Source organism: Anneissia japonica, unplaced genomic scaffold (genome assembly GCF_011630105.1).
Source record: "Anneissia japonica isolate Jap-2015-1 unplaced genomic scaffold, ASM1163010v1 scaffold288015_len651517_cov191, whole genome shotgun sequence".
NCBI lineage: Eukaryota > Metazoa > Echinodermata > Crinoidea > Comatulida > Comatulidae > Anneissia > Anneissia japonica.
This window is the reverse complement of record NW_022751954.1, coordinates 96134-117587: the sequence shown is the minus strand read 5'-3', so window position 1 is coordinate 117587 and position 21454 is coordinate 96134. Positions and strand designations below refer to the sequence as shown.

Sequence of the window (21454 nt, the reverse complement as noted above, 5' to 3'; positions counted from 1 at the left end):
AAATACACTCCATGATACAGATTGATGTTACAGTGGCCGTATTTATTGTATTTTATAGTACAAATTCGCAAAATTTACAGTATTCATTTTGAAAAGAAGTGGTGCCCCTCTTTAGTAGCCCCTCTTTAGTAGCCTCGAAAAGAAGCCCATCTTAAAACGAAGCTAATTTCAAAAAGAACTCCATCTAAAGTTCGCAAAAAAAAAAGAACCTTCAATCCTATGTTTTACGGTATAGTATAATGGTAAAACTGCCTTGTATTCAGAAATGGCTCCTATTAAGTTAATTAATTCTATTTTTATTTAGTAATTGACAATCATCAATGAAAAATTAGCCAATTATAAAAAATAAATTTAAAATTTATTAGCTATAATATAGTATATGATACATATAAGTGAAAAATGCTTTATTAGTATTAGGGGATTAAACTATTAATTTGCAATTCATTTTGTCTTATCAGGCATTTCATTCTAAAGATTTCAAAGAAGCCTTAGCATATTACAGTAGAAGTATCTCCATACAACCTTCATTAGCTGCTTATAACAATAGAGCACTTGCAAGTAAGTTTAAATTAACCACTGAAATCAATAATTTGTGGCAGAAATAATGTGCACCAAGGGGTTGGTAATAGGAAAAACTCAATCTACTCAGTGCCTATAAAGAAAAATGTGCATTAAGAAATATGAAAAATATAAATAATACCGTAGTTCCTCGGGTATAGTCCCACCTCGGGTATAATCCCACCCCCGCTTATAGACATTTCTTTGGGCAAAGTCCCAGGGTATAATTTACATGAGTAGGTTTGGTTATAAAATTATACAAATGCCCACAAAATATAAAGGATTTGGCTCCGAATTCGGCAGACCTAAAACTCTTCCAATAGATTAGACCAGACATTGGTCGCCGTAAAGTTGAATACAAAGACCATTCTTGTAAATTCTTGTTGTTTACTGTCACTAAAATAAACAAGCTCGCTTACTGTTGCAAAAATACGCAACACCGTGGTCCGAGAGACATGCCAGTAAGCTGATCGAATCGTTAATTCGCAGCTGCGGCTAAAAATATCGGTAACAACACATCGGTTCGTCCCTAAAGAGACCCGCACCCGTCCAGTAGTCTGATCAGATCATTAAATCACAGCATGAAGACTTACATGTTCCACACAGAGACGCTCGCTGCTAACTTGAAACATGCTTTACAAGTGGGTGGTCTTCACATGCGATGGTTGATTGGTTGGATTGGTTGTTGCTGGGCAAAAACTAACCTACGACATCAAGAAATTTTAGGCAAAGGCTGGCCTAGCTCGAGGTAAGACCAAGATATGGCCTCTCTAGCTAGGCCATTGAATCGTAGGGCAGTTGTTCTAATGCTTCTGCCACCTCGCAAAAACATCGCCATTTTTGTTCTGTTCATGCACATGGGAATCCCCGGGTATAATACCACCCTTCAAATTTGGGCCAATTTCGCATTCGTGGGGGTGGATTATACCCTTGGAACTACGGTATATACTAAAGAACATACTGCATGGCTTTTGTTCTGATTGGAATAATGAAAATAAATTTTGAATTTATGAAAAATAAAATGCATTTAAAAAAAAAAATTGGTGCTACTAAAACTCAAGCCTGGGCCTCATTAATACTGCTGAGGCTAAAGTGGAAAGTTTTAACTATTGCGCTATAGAACCCACCTTGTGAAAGGCAGTAGATCTCCAGTCTGCCTACATTTCATATGTTGAGAGCAAAGACTATTTATACATTTCACGGTAAATGTGCATTGCACTTAATTCTAACATGTTTGAAAACTATATTTCAAAAAATATATTGATATACATATGTAAGTGTGTGCTTGGTAGAACCATGTTTAGAGGAACAGGGAGAGAATTCAATAATGAAAATTGATACATCTATCAATATTTTATTTATTTATTCTATCAGGTATCAAATTGAAAAAATTTGATGATGCTGTAAAAGACTGCGACAAGGTCCTAGAAGATGAACCAGACAATGTCAAAGGTTAGTAGATAGTGTCATATATGTACAATTGATAAACTTTTAAAAAATTACATTGAATATAAATTCAAATTCCCATTAACATAGGATAATATGAATGAGTGCATTTAGAGCACATTTTAATGTACTATAAGGATTCGTAAGATTGGAATATTCTGGTGGTATCTTTTTTTCTATTCTCTTAGTACAAGAATTGTTATATGAATCTGTTGACAATATACTTACTTATTTACTTACTTGTTACCACTTCTTACATATTACCACTTATTACTTATTACTTAATACTTATTTATGTATTTTTTTTGAAGCCCTTTTGAGAAGAGCAACAGCAAAAAAAGGTCTCAAGAACTATCATGCTGCTAAACTAGACATTCAGAAAACACTTTCACTTGAGCCAGGCAATAAGCAAGCTAAGGTTTGTTATTGATTGTCATTGCTTTTATTGTTATAAGCATATTTTGCTGTTTAATGCATTGTATATTACAATTATATTATATTTGTTTGTTTGTTTGTTGTTTGTTTTTATTTCTTGCTCTTTTCATACATAAATCAAATTACCAACCAATTACAAAGGAAATTTAACATCACCAAAAAACAAATTACATTATACATAATCAATTAAAAAAAAATTAAAGGAAAAAGGCAAAGTGCAGAAGGAAAAACATCAAAACACTTTTCAAAAAAAGGAAAAAAAATGTAATAATCAATAGGAGATACTTATTGTATAATATAATTGATAACCAGTTTATATTTTTAATGATTATAATTGCAAAATATTCTGTAATAATTTAAATTGACTACGATTAGTAGCTACATTATATCTTTATTTTTCAAATTGTTTTGTAGAGCATGTTGGCTGAAATCATCACTGCTGACTCAAAAAATACAAAGACAGAAAGCAAGGGGAAGAGAATAAAAATTGAAGAAGTTGAAGGGAGTGGTGAGGAGGATGCTGATGAGGATAGTGCAGAAAATAGCACTATAGCAAACGGATATCATAAGAAACTGGAAAACGAAGTAGACGACACCGATGGCAATATCTGTAGCACTAAGAAAAATAAAAGCAGCGATCAAGAACCAGAAGAAAGAGGGATGGATCAGGACCGAAGTTCTCCAGAACAGAGATCTGAAGTAGAATCAAAGAAAGAAAGTAGTTCAGAAACCATAAGTGAACAGCGCCCACAAGCTGCAGAACCCTCAGAACCTGCCCAGGCTCCTGTGGTTGCACCTCCACCACCCCCTTCTCTCCCTAGCACTACTTTGTCATTCAAAGACGAAGCTCAGAAGCTTTACCTTGCAGGACAATATGGCAGATCATCAGAGTTGTATACCAAAGCTATACAAACACTTATGCCAGGTATCTGAAATGATTATTTATTGAAAATTAGAATGGAAAATATATTCAGAGTGTGCTGTTTAAGGCGATACTTTTTTTATTCCTTATTTTTTTAAAGGTCATCGGAGGAGGGTGGAATAAACATAAAAATAAAATTTTGTTTTCTTATTTAGTAAATAGTTTTGCCATAAACACCCAGATGGAGGAGAAAATAAAAATAAAATTTTATTGGTGAATGTAAAATGGGATGGTTGAATGCTTCAAATTTATATAATTAGAAAGAAATATAAATATCTTAAGGTCCACTGATTAATCTCAGATAAGAAGAAAGTATAATACATACTCCAAGTATTGAAATACACGCCATCGTGTTGGGATTCAATATTTTGACATTAATTATGTCATCATCAGGAATATTCCTGATGATGACATAATTAATGTGATGACTGAATTAATGTTCACTGAACAAGGTATAAAAAAAGTCTCGCCTAAAAGTGGCATTATTATATCATCATCATTATTAATAATTATCGTTTTTGTTGTTGCTATTGGCATTGTTTTATTAGTATAATTTATATGAGTGAGCAAAGCTGTATCTGAAAATAAACCATTATTGTTTCTTCATCTTCATATTTTATTCATTTTAAAGACAAAGATGTACATGCGGTCTCTCTAGCAACATTGTATAGCAATCGTGCGGCTTGCCACTACCAAACTGGAGATATGAGACAGTGTATTCAGGACTGTGATGATGCCCTCAAATTTGGACCGTTCCTCACCAAACCTTACCTCCGAAGAGCCAAGGCATATGAAACGCTTGAAAGGTAACCACAGTTTACATTTCTACACCACTTTTTTCACCTCACATCCCCCAAATATGGTGTGGGTGTGGCCCATTTGTCTGGGAAGGATGGGACAGCTCTCGGGAAATCTTGATGTCACTTCTGCCCTAGCAGGGAATGCTTGCTACATTATCATGTGAATTGGGTGTTAGTTTATCAGTCATTCATAGATTATTCAGCCTTTGTGTTGTGAATCGCTCACAGTTAATTGAGAAATATATATATATTTTGAAATAAAACAAATTAGATGTAAAAAGAATTTTATGCTATGTTATTTTTTTTCTCCAAATTTACTCTCTCGTAGGTACCGCCAAGCTTATGTGGATTATAGGAATGTTCTCCGCATCGACCCAACAAACAAGTCAGCTCAGGATGGGTCTGCCAGGTAGAGCATTATCAAATAAAATATGCATTTAGTTAAGTATAGCAGTAGCATGTGTTTAAAATGTTTTCAATTTCATAATCCAAAAATACATCTACACTTGCTTTTTGTACAATGGATACATTTCTTTCAGATGTATGATGGTGCTCAAAGAGCAGGATGGATCCAACTGGAGGGAAAAGCTACCAAAATCAGATGTACAACCTCAAACATTTATACCACCCATATTGACAACTGTTGCCAAGAGTGCATCATCAGCTACTACAGCCACTTCAACCACAGTCAAGATGTCCACAGGGATGGCTTCATCACATCAAACATTATCTACACCTGAAAATGATGTGAAGGTTGAAGAGAAATTAAACGTTGAGGAAGATCATCAGAATGAGGCTGGAGGGAATGTTGAAATTGCGGCACAGAGTGAGAATGAAGCGAACATGGCTGCAGAGGAGACATTAAAGAGGGTGGCATCAGAGGAGGCAGGTGCAAACAAGGATAAAGATGACAATGTACCCTCTATTCAAGAGCAGTATCAAGCAGCAAAAGAGAAAGGCAACATGCATCATAAAAAGGTGAACATCCTTTAAATAATGTATGTATTGTTTATTAGAACGTTGCTTGCTGTAGTATATTCTGTATTTGAGTGTAGCTGCATGTGAAAATAAAGAAAAAGAAGAGAAGAAAGGAAAAAAGAAGTGTGTAGTGTTGTGTCATATACACATACCAACAGAAACTTTTTGATTGTTAACGTGTATCCTGTATCATTGGTATTCCACAATTGTCATAGAGATTGGGCTTATAGTAATTTATAAATGTAAATTATTTTTTTTGTAATTCATTTTATGGGATTTTAGGGGTTATTTGGATAAGCACATTCTTGGAGGTCAGTTTAAATTTTTGCCTATCCTCAGCAGCCCATCCTGCCTTAATTTTATGACATTCACATGAAATACCCAAAGGTTTCAATTTAACAAATTTAATAATCATCACAAAAAAGGTCTATCACCCCCCTGGTGACTGTTACATCTGTTCTTCTTTTTAGGGGGAATATGAGCAAGCAGTAAAATGTTACAGTGAGTGTGTTGATTTGGATAGGACTCAAACAGTTGGTTTCACTAACAGAGCACTTTGTCACATTAAGCTAAACCAGGTAAGATCCTTCTAGAATAATAGTTATTTTCTGCAATGAATATGGTTTAAACAAACATTTACAACAAAGAGGAATAATAAACATAATAATTTATTTAAAAAAATATAATTAAGTACTAAAGCTCTGTCCAGGCTATCAAATTTTCTTTGACAAAAAACTGATTTTTGCCCATATATAGTCATGATGTGCCTATATATGGTCATGATGTGATGTGATGTCATCAGGACCATATTTAGCCATGTCACATGTTTTTGTCAAATAAAATCTGATAGTCTGGAAAATGCTTAACACTTAATAAACAATGGTTAAATGTAAAAAATAAAATAAAAATTAATGCTTAAGCTGGTAATTAAAGCGTAAGTTTTAGAAATGGATACAGTAAATTAACCTTTAGAAGTTGACCCATATTTGAGGAAGAAGTTGTGGTTTTTATACTTCCAATGTACTGAATTGTTCTTGTTTTCTATACAGCCACTTCTTGCAGTGTCTGATTGCTCTACTGCCCTCAAGCTGGATGACAAAAATGTGAAGGCTTTATATAGGAGAGCACAGAGTAGAAAGGTAAGAACTTGAAATTATTAATGTTCATTTAGCTTATCATAGTTTTATTCATATGTTTTTAGAACTATTTTTTCTGTACATTTTAGTACCCACCTACAATGTTATTAGAATAGAATTGAATGCAGGTTAACTAAACTACAAAAATTAGCATTTGAATAATGAATTTATTGTAATGGTAATGGTATTTGATATAGCGTGGTATTGATATATATCTTCTAAAAAATAGTTCTATACATGTGGTGTAAAAATGTTTAATTTATTTATTTAGATGCTGGGAGAGTACAAAGAAGCACTAAAAGACCTCAAAACACTTCTCAACATTGAGCCTACTAATAAGACAGCCATCAAAGACTTGGAAACTGTCAAAGAACTGTTTAGAGAGGTAAGTATAGTGTAACAATTATGTTGTGTGGATGTGATTTTTTTTTTTTTTTCAATTCAATATAACATTTATTCATCCACACAAATTTGAAATTATAACATTAACCATTCAAAGTAGAGTTACAAAGTGGACAAGGGACAGTTAAAAAGTAGAAGGCTTGTCTAAACTGCCCCTTAACAAAAACATGTACACATGGAAAAAAAAATAAGTAAAGAGGAAAATATAAAAAAGTAATAATTTAGGTGAACTATCTTAATTATTTATTAAAGAGCATTTTAGTTAATTTCAATCATCCATTGGATTTTCTTTTGAGAGTACTGTAGATAATTTGCCATTTGTACTTCACATTTCATGTTTAACCACAGAGATAGATTTTTCATTAATAGTACTGTAGATAATTTGCCTTTTGTATTTACAAATTTTGTGGTGGGTGTGTATCTAAAAGTCTTCAAAAAAAAAAACTCTACTTCAGAAAATATTGATTCTGTTAGGATTGGATAGATTCTTTGATGTGAAACATAGCAACGATGACCCACGAATGTCTTGAGACTTATTATAGTGGGGCGTTTCTGTTTATGAATTTGGCAGTACACCAGAAGACAGTTCCCTGCTGTTTTCTCCAAGAGTACTTTGTTCTTTAACATGCACATCGACTATGTAGCACACAGGACCAACAGCTTAAAGAGCCTATTACCAAAAAATCTTGGATTGAAATTCCAAGAAAGTCCAAAGATTTAGACTTACATTTTAGCTCTCCAGCTAACACAAGGAGACTAGTGATGGAATTGAGTCAGGGACCAAGATTATGGAAATATCACCAGCTTAGCCAAGTGACCTAAAAAGAATTAATCACTAGAATATCATCTACTTCAGATAGAAGGTTATTTTTATATCTCATTCTCAATTCATCTTAGGAATTGCGTGTGAAGCAGACGCAAGCAGTGCCCTCTGCACCGCCACAGGCAACACCAAAAACACAAGCTACAGCTTCATCAACCACACCAGTCAAACCAACTGTGTCACCATCAACAGAAAAGTCTGAAATTTCAGCAAAGAAGAAAAAGAAGAACAACAGAAAGAAAATACAGATTAAAGAAGTTGAGGGTAGTGATGATGATGAGGTATTTTAATGATGATAAATTTGGTGATTTTACTGATGATGACAATGATGGTGATATGATATGATGCGATTACAATGATGTTGATAATGATGATGTACATGATCGTTGTCATCATCCTCATCATAGTGGTGATGGTGGTGGAAAGTTTGATAATGATTCTGTAGACAATAATGGTGACAACATTTATAGTAAGACATCCATTTTACATACACCTTGGTATGTAAGGGGTTTTCGTAAATTTAAAAATTGTTAAACTAGATTGGGTGTCAGTTTCACATATCTAGACCTAGATGTTCCCTGCCATTGAGCGCCGATAGGCTGACAGCGGCCAGGCCTAGCACAAACCACATTACAGCAGTGTGGTCTACAACACTAGAGCCTAGTTGAATTTACTTTCGTTAAAAAACAAATTATTTTAATCGGTGGCATTCATCTACTTAGCAAAATATTATTTTAACTCTTATTCAAACATCTGCATGTTTTATGGACCTTTCTATCATGTTATTTCTAGTTGTTAGATCGCCGAATTGTGTTGTTGACATGCATTTTGTAATCATTTAGGATGTCAGCAAGTTGCTGACCCAACACTCTTGTAATCATATGTGCTCAATCCGACGACACATGTGTTGGTAGTTCGTTGTTCTGGTTATGTTTATTACATTAATATAGTGATTATTATACCAGAAATGGAAGAAAAAATCCAAATTTACTATTAATAATTAAATACAACAAACTTGATTTTATTAAGAAAAATATACATTATCACTTTGTAAAAACGTGCGCAATCAGATTTTTTTTCTATTTCTATCTTTTTTTACTATTCGTTAAATCAACGTTTGTAAAATGGTTTTACTGTATTATTTTTGGTGGTGGTGGTGGTATTATCATTGTAATGGTGGTGTTGGTAATGATGGTAATAATAGTGGTTTTGGTGGTTATGTTAATGATGACACTGGTGATAATGTGGTGATGAAGATGGTGATGAAGGAAATTCTGGTGATGGTGATGTTTATGATGATGATGATGATGTCAACAACAATGATGATGGTTATGTTGATAGTGATTGTATTATTAATGGTGAAAAATGGTGACCAGTGACTTATATTTATACTTTAATTGAAACATAATACACATGCAAAAAATGTAACAACTTATAAATATTAAAATCAGCAGAGATAATAAACATAGTTAAAAGATTTAAAAAGATTTATCCTTTTGCTCAGTATTAAAATACAGGGCAACATAATGAATGTCCAATTGGTTTGAAAGAGAATGTAAAAATGTTGTCTTTAAAATATCTCTTCAAACATTGTAAAAATGATTTTAAGCTAAGAGGAAGCATATTTCTAATGTTCAAAAAATTTCATTTGGCTTCTTGTAAATATGTAGAGTGTTTTTTTCTTTTTTCTTTTTAAACTAAGCCAAAACAACGTAAATTACGTACCGGTTTCGACCTTTATCAAAGGTCATCATCAGGTGAATGAGATAATAAACATGTCATCGGAGAAGATCTACCGATGGTACGAACTAGCTTAGTCTAGTTCATTCACCTGATGATGACCTTTGATAAAGGTCGAAACCGTTGTGGTACGTAATTTACGTTGTTTTGGCTTAGTTTAAAAAGAAAAAAGAAAATTACACTCAGCATATTTCTAGTTCTAAATCAAGTAAAACGTTCGTAAACTCTTTAAGGAATTAAAGAAGGACACAATATCTGAACCACAAGAGGTTACATCAACTGAACAAGTGAAAGAAGTAGAAGTTTCTAAATGTGAGGCGGTAGAAGAAGCAGAAAAGAAGGAAAGTGCAGAGAATGAGAAACCGAAAGAAGGCACATCAAATGTAAAAACACCACCGAAGAATGAAGGTAAAAAGAAGAAAAAGAAGAAATCCAACAATAAAGGAGCTAACAGTCAGACACCTGTTGATACACTGCCAGTAGACTTGAAGGCTGTGAGTTGGAATGTCTTTATTGTTATCTAAAATCTTGTTTGTAATGTAACCCATCGTATGATCCATCGTCACAAAATTTAGCACACCATTTTTAACTCACAGGCAAGTATGGCCTGTGCGGTATTTTTTTTGCTATGGGTTCGCTAAAATGACATGGGTACAGGTTATCCAATGATGGGTACGGGTCTGCCAATAATTACTTGGGTATGGGTTCGCCAAATTTGGTGCGGGTTTACATGGGTAGGGGTTGGTTTGGGTACGGGTTAGCCAACAACACCCGTAGTAGTTAGTAGTACAGAATGGGGTAGATAGGCCTAAGCCTTTCCGTGGGAGCAAATTTTTGTCATGTAAAAATTGGGAGATGTTACTGTTTGTGTTCAAGTGAAACTTTGTTTTAAATGGTTTTTGAATTAATTGTCAAAGTTACTTTTCTTTTTATTGTTTTGTGACACTAAAACACAGTCAAAATTTGATAGCCCTACAATTGAGCATATACCTATAATTGTTTACATGTCTAAAACTATGGTGAATGCCTGTGAGGTTTGGGTAACTAGCCCTCTAGTTTTCAAGTTGAAATAAAGGCTACAGAATTTGAAACCTGAATTTTGCTGAAATAGTTCATTTTTTAGTAGATCTATAAGCCTGTTACTGTTCAATTTAAAAAAAAATGCCAGTTATTTTTAAATTTCATGTTAACTGTTTTAAAAGTGTGGTTTCCTAATAAATTATTATTATTATTATATTATTTCACTAGTGTTAACAAAATAGTAATGTCTTTTAGTAATTTTCATTAAGCCACATTTACAAGATGATTTTTTAAGATTGGAAATTTGTTTTATTAAACTATCCACAAAGATGCTAATTTAATCATGTTAGTTAAAATGAAAACCCTAGCTTTCAGGGGAAAAATTGTCCCTATTTGATTTCTTGTAGATATTGGGTTTTTTTTTCTGAATATCACTATGAAATATAATATGGTGAGTCGAATGGCCGAGCAGTTAGCAGGGACGCCGCAAGCTATAGCCATAATATCGGCGCTGGTTCGAACGGCACGCTCGTCTATGGTTCTGGTGGTAGAACAAGTCTTCTCGGATAAGGACTATAAACCGTAGGCTCAGTGTATACAATGGCTAATGTGCACTATAAAGAACCCAGTACATCCTTCGAGACGAGTAGGTGGTTACCCCGGTGTACTGGAACAGACAGCCCCTGTGGTGGACAACGAGAGTTGCTGGTACCGGGTTACCGGGTAGCACAGACACAAAGAGACCCTTAGGGGCGAAGAAAGTCATTGGTCGAGTTCCTAGTCCACATTTCAAGCGTCCTGAGCATCTTACATTAGATGGATATGTGCGCTATATAAAACTACACTATTATTATTATTATTATAATACTGTAGAACCATCCAACATAAATTGTTTAATGGTGTTTGTTTATATTCAGGGAACTCCATTTGAATTTTCACAAAGTTGGGCTAGCATCCATAAGAGACCGGATTGTATTGAGCGTTTGGCTGATTTACTCTTACTAGTACAGCCAAGCAAGCTCCCTCAAAGTAAGTTGAGCCCAGTATATGTTTTATCATTAAATATAGACTGCACAAATTTGTAACCATACCTTATTGTGCACACATATAGATGATGAAAGCATCTCTGTATTAACCTGTTTAATATGCAGGGGCGGATCCACAATTTTTCTATCCGTGGGCGCATCATTTTCAGCATACTTGTTTTGCATACTTATTTTTTTAAAGATCATTGGAGGAGGGCGGAATTCAAATAAAAGTTTGTTTTTGTATTTAGCAAATAGATTTGCCAAAAACCTTGGACAGAAGAGAAAATAAAAATAAAATTTTATTGTGAATGTAAATAGGATGGTTAAATGCTTCAATCTTATATAATTAGGAAGAAATATACATATCTTATCTTTGGAGATTTCAAGGCAGCGGAGGGCAATAAAAATAAAGAGAAGCTTTTATTTTTTTGTGAAATTTCCACTTTTTCGTGGCGGCGGGTGCACTAATTGGCCAAAAATAAAATTTTATTTTTATTCGAAATCATCAATATTTGCATTCGGCAGGTGTGCTAAACAACGTGTAAAAAAAGTGTCACCTAAGCGAGTAGTGCTGCTGGATCCGCGCCTGATATGAATTGTATAAACTGAATATTGTGCACACATTGTCCAAATACAGTTCACTCTCGAATTTGAGACCACCTTTGAGACCTGAGCATTTAGGTGGTGTCAGGATTTCATCTCCACTTCAAGAGTTAATTTTGTGTTAAAAGGTTGAAGATTGTTATTTGGTTCTGTGAAAAAGTGGTCTCGGATTAGAGGGTAACTAGAGGGGTCTCAAATCTGTGGTTGCATTATAGATGGTGAAAGCATGGCTGTCTTAACCTGTTAAATATGAATATTTTAAACTAAATATTCTCTTGCACATTATGTTTACTAATTAAATGATTGATAATTTGATTGATTAATTAATTGATTGGTTGATTTATTATTGTATCATTTAGTTGTAAGCCATACTTTGGATGGAGAGCTATTGACAGCCCTGGTGCAATCCCTTGAAAGTGCTGCAGTATTTACCAAAAGTCCAAAGGTTTACAACTGTTATGATGTTTCTATCATCTGCAGATAAAACAGGTACACAATGTTATCAATTTTGTGCCATAGCTGCCCATCTATTTATCTGTCTATCCATCTGTCTGTCTATCCATCTGTTCATACAGCACATTTGTCTCTCTCTGTTTCTCTCTTTGACTAAACACCCTCAATTGGAATAAACACCACCTTTGAATAAATGCCCCCCCCCCCATAAAAAAAAATGAAAGCAATATCATTCTCAACATGTTCTACTATTGTTGTACTCCAGTGGAGTTGCATTTTTTTTAACCTGGTTGTGATAAATAATCTTTATGATTACACAATAACATACAGTATTTTGACTGTAATTATGTGTTATAGCTCAACATTTACAGTGAAATTAAGGCGCATTTATTAAAAAATATACGTATTCACTTTACAACAAAAAAACACTCGAATAAAAGCCACCTCAAAATCCAAACTCAACAATAAATGCCCCGGGGCATTTATTCGAATAAATATGGTAGTTGATTGTCTGTTTATTTATTGAATTTTATATTGTTAGGAAGTGAACATTGTCAGTGTATTTTAATATCATCTTCTGTTTTTCTCTGTCTCTAGCTCTTCAACAAGTATTCCACAGCCTTAGCGTTGCTGAATCAAGCAAGTTCAGTAAAAGAGATGTTGACCAGTTGAAGAAGAAACACTATGCAGTATTATAGTATATTCTAGGTGTCTTATACTGCCCTCAACCACTAGCAAACTGTCTGCTATGAGAAGATATGTGTTGTATTTGTCTAGCAGTTTTCTTTGAATTTTTCTCCATTTACCTGAAAATTAACCTTAAAGATGGCCAACCAGTTTGAAATGGCAAACTGGAAAAATAGTATGTATGATGCAGAGTACTTAAATCAGGCTTAAGTGCTACCTTGTTGTAATTGGGTGGTGGTATAAAAAAAACCACATTTTGGTCCCCACGATTTTTTAATTGATTTGGTCCCGCACAATATTTTAATTGATTTGCTATTGAACTACTATTTGTCGGATTGCTGGATATATAATTCTGGAACAAATAAAAGCTCAAAAAATTATAGTGTATGTGAATATATACCAGTGAGTTTGACCATGTTGTGTGTGTTTTATGTTTAGAAATTGTTATACTGTAACTCATTTGTTATAAACCATTAAATGGTTTTTCTGTATCGTCACCTGTTACAGTGCAGTCGTGTAAAAGCATTTATGCTTAACAGTATTTGGATATACTGTACTAAGCAAATTTAAACTGGTAAAGTTTATCATGCAAGTAGCCTCAATATGTAACAAAATGATCATAAATATTAAAATTTCATAATGTATTAGTTGTGTACTTTTGGATGAGGGAATTTATAATGGTCATTTTGAAAGTACTGTATTGGAACATTTTTTTCATATATTCTCTGCAAAGAATGATTGAATGTAATTGAAACAGAATACTTATCAGGAATTGATTTTTGCAATTATTTAGCTCGAAGAATGTATGTGAAGAGTTGCAGAATTAGAAATATTAATGTACTCAGATATTAAAGAATAAAATAAGGAAAAAATAAGATCATTGTGAGTTGTTGAACATGTGCATTCAGTCCAAACTTCAATGAAAATACATAATTATATAATGACTACACACTTAACAACATTTCTAGTCAATCAAATATGATTTATAGATTATTTTGATTGAATCTGTATAAAGGGATGCAGGATAAGGTAGGTATACATATTTTTAAAAAGGGTTAGACTTTTAGTCGAGAAGTCGTAGGTTGAGACTGACGATTGTCTCCTTGCTTGTCTTTCTTCACCCAGGAGTAAAAATTGGTACTGGAGAGTTGAATGATTTGGAATGAAATTGTAGTGATGAACTACATGTATAATTAGGATTCTCCCCAGGGAGGGGAGGAGGTTGCAAGTTGTGTTTGGTTGATTCTGTACCAGTGACCAGGAAAAAAGTGCCTTGAGTAGTTTGCATACATATCCTTTAGAAGAGGATGAGGAGTTGTTGCACTCCAATGAATAGTTGTTACCACCATATATGGTGGGGTAACCACTGTGTACATTGAAAAATGGGGACTTGTTCTATTTCCTGTGCAGTCTTTTTGTTCTGTGTAGGACTAGAACATCACCCACATTTTTTTGTTGAAGGATGAAGTAAGTAGCCCATGAAAGCCAGTTCATGACAACAGTTCATGACATAGCTTATGCTATAAATATAAATTTAAACTTCCCAAAATTTTAATCCAATACACTTAAATGATTCAGTAAAAGATCTTAAGACAAAAGAAAATGCTAATGGATACTAACGAGAAGATTTTACTCATGTGGCTTATGAACTATGTTTCATTTGACTTTGACACATGTCAAAACATAGCCTTGTGAAATACTGTATACTGATTATGTTGTAATCCTTTGCCAGTAATTGATAAAAATGTATGTTAAAAATATGAATTATTTGAAAAGGACAAAATGGAATCTATTAGTTTCATTTATTAAAGGCCTGACATTAATTCAGTTGATAGAAAGTGCTTGAAAAGAATTGATCATTCAAAATACTCAGTTATGTTTTGTTTTATTCTTTCAATCAATTTTATATTAATTGGGACCAAAAAATGTATTATCAAACTTAGGAACTATATAATCATTGTAATAATGTGGCTGTTTATGAGCACTGAAATAAAAATATCTCGACACAAAATAATGTGGTATAAATATATATTGTAGTAGGTTTTTTTCGTCTATAAGATGTCACATTTTTTTTCATTCTGTTTTAGTAGTTTCCAAAATCAATGGAAAGTTTCTAGGAAAATTGATTGTGTTGAGATATGAATTTTAAGTCATTGAAATGTTATTGGTAGGCCTTGTTTTAATTTGCCTTAGTTACTGGTTCAATTTAAATTAATTTTATAGGCCTATATTTAAAATTTTGTGGTGTTTCACAGGTTTTCTACATGGGCCATCTCAGGGGTGTCGCCAGGAATTCCTCGACGATCAGTCCAAGCTCCCCGACAAGGGTCCACACTCAAACGTTGGGATCCCCTCACCTTGTTTTCCCCGGACCCCGTTAGCGCCACCCCTGGGCCATTTCCTTCGCATTCACTAAGTGAAGAATACAGAATATTGTTCCTTCACATCCTGTTTAGGTGAGGGATCTTGATTTTCTACCTTTTTCTTACAGATGCAGCAAAATGTTGAAATTCTGACATTCATTATTATTTTTTTTAATTAGTAGTAATAAAATCACTTCAATGTTGACATCTTTTTTTCTTGCAAAAAAAAGGTATAAAAGTTTGTTGTGTCAAACAGAATGGAATGAATAAAGTTTTTCATAACCAGATTTAGTTTTCTCTTACTTTCTGAAGTAGCATTATTTTTTTTTTGTTTTATTTTATAATGCACATATCCAGAAAACTTCTCAGGACACTTTTTTCCCTGGTCATTGGATACAGGATCAATCGTACACAACATAAACCCTCTCCACTCCCTGGGGAGTATTCCTAGTTATGCATGTAACCAGCACTACTAATTTCATTCTGTATCATTCACATCCTGCCAGGTACCCATTTATACTCCTGGGTGAAGAGAGGCAAAATGCTGATAAATTATATTGCCCAAGGACATAAGCAGTGTGACGAGCATCGGTCTCGAACCCCCCATCTTCCAATTGAAAGGCTAGCACCTTGCATGCTGCACCATACACTTCTACTACATTGAACTGCAAAGAATGCAAAACATAGCCAAATTCAGTAATTAAGTTTCAAAATCCCATCATACTAACAGTATGTGTGTGTGTGTGTGTGACGCACCTCCCCAAATATTCTTTGAGTTTCAGGTATTCAAGTGTGTACAGTGTGCAAATAAATTTTCTCCACTTTTTTATTCAGGAATTCTGTTCAAGTAACAGTGCTTTGAATTTCATATGTAAATTATTGGTACCATATATCTAAAAAGTAGTTTTGAAAAATGTTTTCGTACAATACTATTTATAAATTAATTTAAACAAAAAAGTAGTTAATTTAAGTTTGATGCCATAGGCAAGAAGCAGCATTCTTTCGTTTGCGCTGTTTATAATCTTTGCATCGTCTTCCTTTCCACTGGGATTTGTTTCATGTATTAGAAGGCAAATAAACCACCAAACTACATCTTCATTCTAATTTGTACATAAAAGGATACACTTCAACAGAATTTTTTTAAATAGTAAATTTATTTTATTTTCAACAACCAAAAATAAGATGCAGAAAAACATTTTTTTTTTCAGTGTTGCTTAGTTTTACTTACCCAATTATGGGTTTTGTCCTAGTAAAGATATTGTATCGCCTATATGCATAATTAAAAATTCACAATTTTAACTCAGTTTTAACCACCATTTATTACTAATAACTGTAAACAATTCTTAGTGTATACAAATAGAAATGATCATGACAAGAATTATCTGTGTCAATTACCTTGGTAAGGAAAGAAGAATGATGTTTTAATATGTTTTACTGGAAGCCATGATCTATATGATACATACATACATAATTACTTTAAAAAATCACTATATTAACTTGTACGTATCAATTTAAACAACCACAACTGTAAACACTGCTTAGTGTATGTACATAGAAATCAAAAGGGTTGTTTTAAAAAATAGATAGGTTATAGGCGTGCATTTCGATACTTGGAGTATGTATTATACTATCTTATCTGAGATTAATCAGTGGACCTTTTGGTTAAAGATAGGTTATTTCAAAATTACTAGTTTCATCGCATACCTAGCTAGGAAAAATCTAATAATATGATTAAGTTTTAGAGAGTCACCACTTTTGGTCTGCACAGTCGAGTAAAACCGTGCAATGACTTTGATCTGGGACCATCCTGGGCCAAGACTCATGCCATACTCTAAATAGGCCTCAAATTTTTCCTTTACAAATTCTTCTCTAACAAACTAAATTTATAGGAATTTCCTTAATTCTTGTTTACATAATAATTTCAGTACACATGCCATGTTTACAGTATTTTACTGTAAATATTCATTGCCTGTTTTATAATAATAGGAAGCTTTCGAATATGTTCAACCACACTATGGTAGAACGGAATCACTCGTGTGACCGTCCTACCAGGCGTCCCACTTTCTCTGTGTATGTAGATTTGGCTAAATTGCGTCCTAGAATCCGCGCGACGAGGACAACTTAACGTTCTCGCATGTGCAGATGACTTTTAGTGACGTCATTACGTTCTACATCCTGCCATTGTTATGCAATCGAAAGATCCCTAATATATTGTGAACAATACATCTTCAAAATAAAATGGCCTCCTTTAAATAACTTGATAAATTAGTACATGGTCTGCATAAGAAAATTGGCTTTTTTTTAAAAAACAAAATAGTGAATACTAATAACCACAAATTACATTTTCCACACAAAATTGTATAACTTATAAAGCCACAGTCATGTGTATAGACATTAATGATACACTATACACAAATTGTATACAGTATTTCATGATAAATATACTTTGTGCATATTTTATATATCTGATACAAGAACAGATTAAATTTTACGATTGCTGTACAAATAAGAAAATTACAATTATTGTTAGTTGGTTAGTGTATTCTGTTATGTATTTTGACTGAATACAGTATTAATCTTTATTTGTAGTTATTTTTAATACAGTAGAAATAGTACCCACCTCCCTAAAAAAAAAAGAAGAATGTATGAAATTGTGATTTTTTAGAATTAATGTACAGTATCTAAAAATTATAACGATCGATAAGAATAAAACGCCTGAGATGCAAGGGAGCTTACATTAGAGAAGGAAACACCTCTAACGTTTTTTAGCTGTCAATTTTGTTTACTGCTTCCATATAATTGCTGCATCATCCTGAGAAACCATAGCCATCTGATTTGCTATGCCTGGGCATCACTTTTTGCCATAAAAATATGTCCGCCAAAATCCAAATCAAAATCACCTATTCAGGTTTATACCTGTCTCTTATACACATCTAGATGTGTATAAGAGACAGATATTATGCAAGTTTAATAATTAGTTGGCAAACAATCAGCATTCCAATTCAAAGTAATATAAGTATGAATGAAGGATGTACAATTGAGGCAATTTGTGTGATGTTAAAAAAACACATCAGATATCAAAGAAGAATCATTTAGAACTAATCCAGGCAACATCACTGTTATCTATGAAATGGCTGATTTCTGGGGAAAATGTAGCTATTCTACAATCTTCAATCAATCATTCTGTAAATACTAAATGGTGCAATGGTGTGAATACAGGTAAAAGCATATTTTTGAAATAGCTACTCAAATATTGAGTACCTGCTTATACTTACCTTACAAACAGAGCATGTATATATCAAAGCCTTCTTAGCTGAAGCCTTACTATCACCACTGGATTTTGCCTTTAATTTTTTTTGTTTCTCTGCATTTTTCTGTTGTGATTGAATCTTTTGCTGTCCACGTGCCATGTTGACCAATTACTAAACACAAGAAAGATGCAACTGAAAAAAATAATTATTATCATTACCAAAATCAGCAATTTTTATGGGGTAGCCACACTGTACAATATTTGTTTTTCCTCTGAGGATACAGTATCTCGATAACCAACTCAAATTTGCGCAGAAAATTACTAGGAAAATAGGTGTGTGGAATCGTAATTACTGTTTACAAACATTGTACATTGTGTGTATATTGAGAGATAGAGCAAGACCTAATTTCTGATGCAGATGGAATTCTAGGCCTATTTTTGCATAATCAACACAGAAGCCCTTGTGGAGTAATTCACAAGGTGGGTGGGGGATGAGGCGAGCAATGCATGATAAAAAAGTGAGGGTAAGCTGGCTGGGCTTGTGTTATAACGATGAATAGTCCACAATTTTTTATACTGTATGATACAAAAAATTCATAAACAAGAACATCAAGTATTCCCCACCCCCATTATAATCCAATATATATAGATAGGCCTAGAGCCTAGCTAGGTAAAGAGACCCTAAAAAAGGCCTATGTCTATGACGCTTGACCTTCCCCACCACAATTCTTTAAAAAAAAAAAAAAAAAAAAAAAAATCCATAATTGTTACAGATTTTGAGAATAAAATCAATAAAATAAGTCCCTCACTTCCTCTTGAGGGGTTCAGGATGGTACATATACTGAAATTGGGTTAATACCTCCTAGCCTAGCAGTGGCAGATCCTGGATTCAGCAATGGGGGTGGATAATACAATTTGCGAAGCACCAAGCCGAGTCGTGTATTGTACTGTAAGTACTGTAATTCAGATGTTTGTGGGCAGATACAGTACCGATTGTACAGCACACTTTTGTTAAAATCTGGGTCATTTATACAGCTCATTTTAACCATTTTCAGGCATCTTCTTGACTTATGAAATTATGATATTGCGGTCGAAAAGTGAGGGGACCAACCCACCCCCTCAACTCAACCCCTTGATCATGGGTTTTAGGAGAGGCATCCCCTTCCATTTGAGATTTTTTGGAATTAGTAGACATCTACAAGGGACAGGGACATCCTAGACACCCTTGGATGACATCTGAAAAGAAGTTATGCTTAAAATAAAAAGTGTATGTTTTACGAGAGTAGCCTACTACATTTTGTAAACATGTATACATGAGAAGCACACACACAAGACGAGTGACCATATTTTTTTTTTCGAGGTCACCGATGGGAGATGGCTAGCCACCTTATTCACCCCCACCCACCCTCCTAGATCCGCCAATGCCTAGCTAGGCTCACCAAGCCTTCAACACTCAACCTCCAGACGACTTATGTGTTGCGGTAGATTATGAAATTTCACCGTCGTCAGTAAATGGGGCAAAATGGTTAACTTTCACTCGGGAATTACAGGTTGAATTTACAATTATGACCCACCTACCATAACTACAAAACTTACTTACTCAAACTTACGTTTTTCATTAAATCTTGGTGGTGTTTAATATAATTTTGGCACTATAACTCACCTTATTAACTCTACAAAATACAAAAACTCTAAGCTAAGGCTGTAGTAAACTTTTTTCCACTGATCTGAGCGCAGAGCGGCGCTATACGATATTTGCTGCAGAAGCTATTATTTTTGTAATAAAACATCCTACATTTATACGCAAATTATAATTTATTTTAATTTATAATTATTTATATAATTTGAAAATTATTTTACATGACTATTCAAATAATTGTCTTTTTATCTAACTTTTTAAAATATATATTTTATTATGATAAAAATGATTGGCTACAGCCGCTCAAAACCGTGACACAGACCCAAAAGTAGTCCAATTAACGGACACCCTATTAAGGGGACATTTTCGGGACCAAAAAAAGTGTCCCCTTAATAGGGGGGAGATTAAGACAAAAATATTAAATTGTGCTCTTAATATGGGTTTTTGGCATGTTTTCGTACAATGATGACATAGATTCTTTATAATCTTGTTTTAATTGACCTAAGAATGAGTTCAAGTTGATTTATAACAATAATTTGCATCCGTTGCAGAAAATATGAAATCAACAGACACGGAATTAAAACAAAAGTATATGTTTCCGATATTTTTTCTGGATTCGAGTGCAATATTTATGGTGTTTTAAATTCTATTAAAAAAAAAAAAAAAAAAAAAAAAATGCTGTAAGTTTTTTATGTTCAAAATTAATTCAAAGTAACTATTCGAATTAATGTACAGTATCTAAAAATTATAACGATCGATAAGAATAAAACGCCTGAGATGCAAGGGAGCTTACATTAGAGAAGGAAACACCTCTAACGTTTTTTAGCTGTCAATTTTGTTTACTGCTTCCATATAATTGCTGCATCATCCTGAGAAACCATAGCCATCTGATTTGCTATGCCTGGGCATCACTTTTTGCCATAAAAATATGTCCGCCAAAATCCAAATCAAAATCACCTATTCAGGTTTATACTACCCCTTATTTTATCACTATAGGCCGTAGTGTATTAAGATAGCAAGACTGAGGTTCAGTGGCCAGGAGGTGCGTGGGGGTGGGGATCCACGCCCCTCCAAAAATTACTCGCGCTTCCCCCCCCCCGTCTCCCCCAAAATTACTTGCAAGTAGTTAAAAATCATTATTATTTTGGGAGTTAGCGCCCCTGAACTGATC

At 33.8% G+C, this 21454-nt stretch overlaps 1 protein-coding gene across 2 annotated transcripts in view; it reads left to right on the top strand.

Moving 5' to 3' along the window:
• The window catches only part of LOC117121997 (sperm-associated antigen 1-like), a 32631-nt gene extending 16950 nt beyond the window's left edge, over nucleotides 1–15681 (top strand). For both annotated transcript variants that reach the window (XM_033267466.1, XM_033267465.1), the window contains exons 8-22: nucleotides 459–558; nucleotides 1933–2010; nucleotides 2316–2422; nucleotides 2854–3364; nucleotides 3993–4167; nucleotides 4490–4570; nucleotides 4701–5139; nucleotides 5610–5717; nucleotides 6189–6278; nucleotides 6547–6660; nucleotides 7575–7781; nucleotides 9474–9734; nucleotides 11178–11289; nucleotides 12251–12380; nucleotides 12942–15681. In XM_033267466.1, coding sequence (XP_033123357.1) covers nucleotides 459–558; nucleotides 1933–2010; nucleotides 2316–2422; nucleotides 2854–3364; nucleotides 3993–4167; nucleotides 4490–4570; nucleotides 4701–5139; nucleotides 5610–5717; nucleotides 6189–6278; nucleotides 6547–6660; nucleotides 7575–7781; nucleotides 9474–9734; nucleotides 11178–11289; nucleotides 12251–12375 — 2508 coding nt within the window. In that variant the 3' untranslated portion in view covers nucleotides 12376–12380; nucleotides 12942–15681. The remainder of the gene's footprint in view (nucleotides 1–458; nucleotides 559–1932; nucleotides 2011–2315; nucleotides 2423–2853; nucleotides 3365–3992; nucleotides 4168–4489; nucleotides 4571–4700; nucleotides 5140–5609; nucleotides 5718–6188; nucleotides 6279–6546; nucleotides 6661–7574; nucleotides 7782–9473; nucleotides 9735–11177; nucleotides 11290–12250; nucleotides 12381–12941) is intronic.
• The last annotated feature ends 5773 nt before the right edge of the window (nucleotides 15682–21454 follow it).